At 58.5% G+C, this 2,991-nt stretch overlaps 1 protein-coding gene across 1 annotated transcript; it reads left to right on the forward strand.

The window, feature by feature from the left end:
* The first annotated feature begins 554 nt into the window (after positions 1–554).
* LOC117860010 (probable L-gulonolactone oxidase 4) lies at positions 555–2,991 on the forward strand. The gene is made up of 2 exons (XM_034743215.2): positions 555–1,379; positions 1,661–2,991. The coding sequence occupies exons 1-2, from the start codon at positions 660–662 to the stop codon at positions 2,750–2,752; spliced, it is 1,812 nt and encodes a 603-aa protein (XP_034599106.1). The 5' UTR covers positions 555–659; the 3' UTR covers positions 2,753–2,991.

Here is a 2,991-nt window from a genome sequence, read left to right on the forward strand (position 1 = left end):
CACGCCCACCCAACATATTGACTGGGTCGGGTTGGGTTTTTTGGGTGGGTTGGGTTGGGTTTGTTGGGTCGGGTGGCTCATGATCAAATCTAAAATAAACCTTCGTGGAGAATAAGTTAATCTTAGGCCATATTTAGTTACTCCCAAATTTCCAACTTTGGCACTATGCAAAAAGAAGATTCCCCATCACATCAAACTTGCGGTATATGCATGGAATACTAAATGTAGACGAAATCAAAAACTAATTGCACAGTTTTGTTGTACTTTGCGAGACGAATCTTTTAAGCCTAATTAGTCAATATTTAGATAATATTTCACAAATACAAACGAAATGTTACAGTTACGCATTTATGGCAAAATGTCAATTTTACCACTCCCAAATTGGAAACTAAACAAGGCCTTAGTCATAGAAATGAAGGAACCATCGCCGGGAGTCCTGGGTTTGGTACGAATAAATTATGACATCGAGGGCAAAAAAAGTCACAGTCTGCAGGTGACCGATAGTACCATAACGCGGAGGTTTGGTACGAAGCAGATCTCTGTTCTCGCATGCTGTCGACACCATCAAACGTGCCTAAAACAAATGGCGACCCAGTTGCAGTACCCCGTCGTCTCAACGCCCCGGCCGACCCTAGCTATCTATTAAGGTCTCTGCCTTGATGCTAGCGGGGAGGCCTCAAGCATCTAAGCAGCTCATCTTAGCTTGCACAATCATGATGCGGGTCCTCTTCTTCCTCCTCCTCCCCGTTCTGCTACTAAGCCGGCTCGCCGGCGGCAGCCCGCCGCCGGACCCGGTGTCCTGCGCGCGCGGCACGTCGGACTGCACGGTGACCAGCACGTACGGCTCCTTCCCGGACCGCACCATCTGCCGCGCCGCCAACGCCACGTTCCCGCGCACCGAGCAGGAGCTCGTCGCCGCCGTGGCGGCGGCGGCTGCGGCGAAGCGCAAGGTCAAGGTCGCGACCAGCCACTCCCACAGCTTCCCGAAGCTAGCCTGCCCCGGCGGCCGCGACGGCACCATCATCAGCACCGAGCGGCTGAACCGGACGGTGAGCGTCGACAAGGCCCGGCGGCTGCTCACGGTGGAGAGCGGCATGCTGCTCAGGGACCTGATCAAGGTCGCCGCCGGCGCCGGCCTGGCGCTGCCTCACTCGCCCTACTGGTACGGCCTCACCGTCGGCGGCATGCTCGCCACCGGCGCGCACGGGAGCTCGCTGTGGGGCAAGGGCAGCGCCGTCCACGAGTACGTGGTCAGGCTCAGGATCGTCACGCCCGCGCCTGCCAGCCAGGGGTTCGCCGTCGTCAGGGAGCTCGCCGCCGGCGACCCCGACCTCGACGCCGCCAAGGTCTCCCTCGGCGTCCTCGGCGTCATCTCTCAGGTAGTACTGCACCGTACTACTAGCTTTTCTCGTCGGTGAACATCCCTGCATGTCGCACATGTACCGTAAAGATTAACTGCAGCATATATGCGTGTCGCCGTACCATGCATCCATCCATGAACGATCGAAAGTTGAAGTGAAAAACAAGTTTGATTGACAATTACCATGCTAGATTATTTATGGAGTAGATCAACCTAATGCGTTGACATAAAAAGAAATCCAAGATCGATTGGATCTCGATAACGAGTCGATGCATGTGTGTGCAATGCATGCAAGTGCAGGTGACTCTGGAGCTGCAGCCGCAGTTCAAGCGGTCGGTGACGTTCGTGACGCGCGACGACAAGGACATGGCGGCGAAGCTTGCCGCGTGGGGCGGCCTGCACGAGTTCGGCGACGTGTCGTGGCTGCCGCGGCAGGGCAAGGCCATCTACCGCGAGGACAACCGCGTTGACGTCTCCACGCCGGGGAACGGCCTCAACAACTACATCGGCTTCCGTGCGCAGCCGACGCTGGGGCTCCTCACCGCCCGCGCCGCCGAGGAGCGGCTGGAGGAGAACGGCACCGACATCGCCCGGTGCCTGGCGGCGCGGCTGCCGGCGGCGACGTTTGAGCTCCAGGCCTACGGGTTCACCAACGACGGCGTCTTCTTCACGGGGTACCCGGTGGTGGGGTTCCAGCACCGGATCCAGGCGTCGGGGACCTGCATCGACGGCCGCGACGACGCCCTCCTCTCTGCCTGCACGTGGGACTCCCGCATCCGGGGCCCCTTCTTCTACCAGTCCGGCTTCAGCGTCGCCGTGTCCAAGGTCCCGGCGTTCGTCGCCGACGTGCAGCGGCTGCGCGACCTCAACCCGCGCGCCTTCTGCGGGATGGACGCCAAGATGGGGGTGCTCATGCGCTACGTCAAGGCCTCGTCGGCGTACCTCGGCAAGGCGGAGGACTCGCTGGACTTCGACGTCACCTACTACCGGAGCTACGCCGAGGGCGCGCCGCGGGCGCACGCCGACGTCTACGACGAGCTCGAGCAGATGGCGCTGCGAAAGTACGGCGCCATGCCGCACTGGGGCAAGAACCGCAACTTCGCTTTCGACGGCGCCATCGCCAAGTACCCCAAGGCCGCCGAGTTCATCAAGGTCAAGGACAGGTACGACCCCGACGGCATCTTCTCCAGCGAGTGGAGCGACCAGGTGCTCGGCATCAATGGCAGCCCCAACGTCGTCGGGGCACGCTGCGCCATCGAGGGGCTCTGCGTCTGCTCCGACGACTCCCACTGCGCGCCGGAGCAGGGGTACTTCTGCCGCCCGGGGAAGGTGTACACGGAGGCCAGGGTCTGCAGGTTCGAGCGCACACGTCTCGTCGACGACGAGCTCTGAATTAATTGAAGAATGAATGATCATCGATCATTAGCATATTGGTTCGGTCTGTTTGATCTTTAGTTCCAGAGAGCGCCATCATTTTGCCTCTGAACTGAGACAGCATATGGTGGGGCAGGTCGACAGGATTATTTGTGTGTTTGTTTTGTAGTAATTGCATTTTTGTTGAAAATATCGGCTTGGAAACAACTACTACAGTATATTTGGATTGGAAGCAAGTGAATGGCATTTGTTGTCCA

This window comes from Setaria viridis, chromosome 6, assembly GCF_005286985.2.
Source record: "Setaria viridis chromosome 6, Setaria_viridis_v4.0, whole genome shotgun sequence".
NCBI classification, from domain to species: Eukaryota; Viridiplantae; Streptophyta; class Magnoliopsida; order Poales; family Poaceae; genus Setaria; species Setaria viridis.

What these genes read in the sequence shown, in the direction of transcription:
- LOC117860010 (XM_034743215.2), top strand. Translation starts at nt 660, where the DNA reads ATGCTAGCGGGGAGGCCTCAAGCATCTAAGCAGCTCATCTTAGCTTGC. An exon ending in TCCTCGGCGTCATCTCTCAG is followed by an intron (nt 1,380 to 1,660) that starts GTAGTACTGCAC and finishes ATGCAAGTGCAG; the next exon opens with GTGACTCTGGAGCTGCAGCC.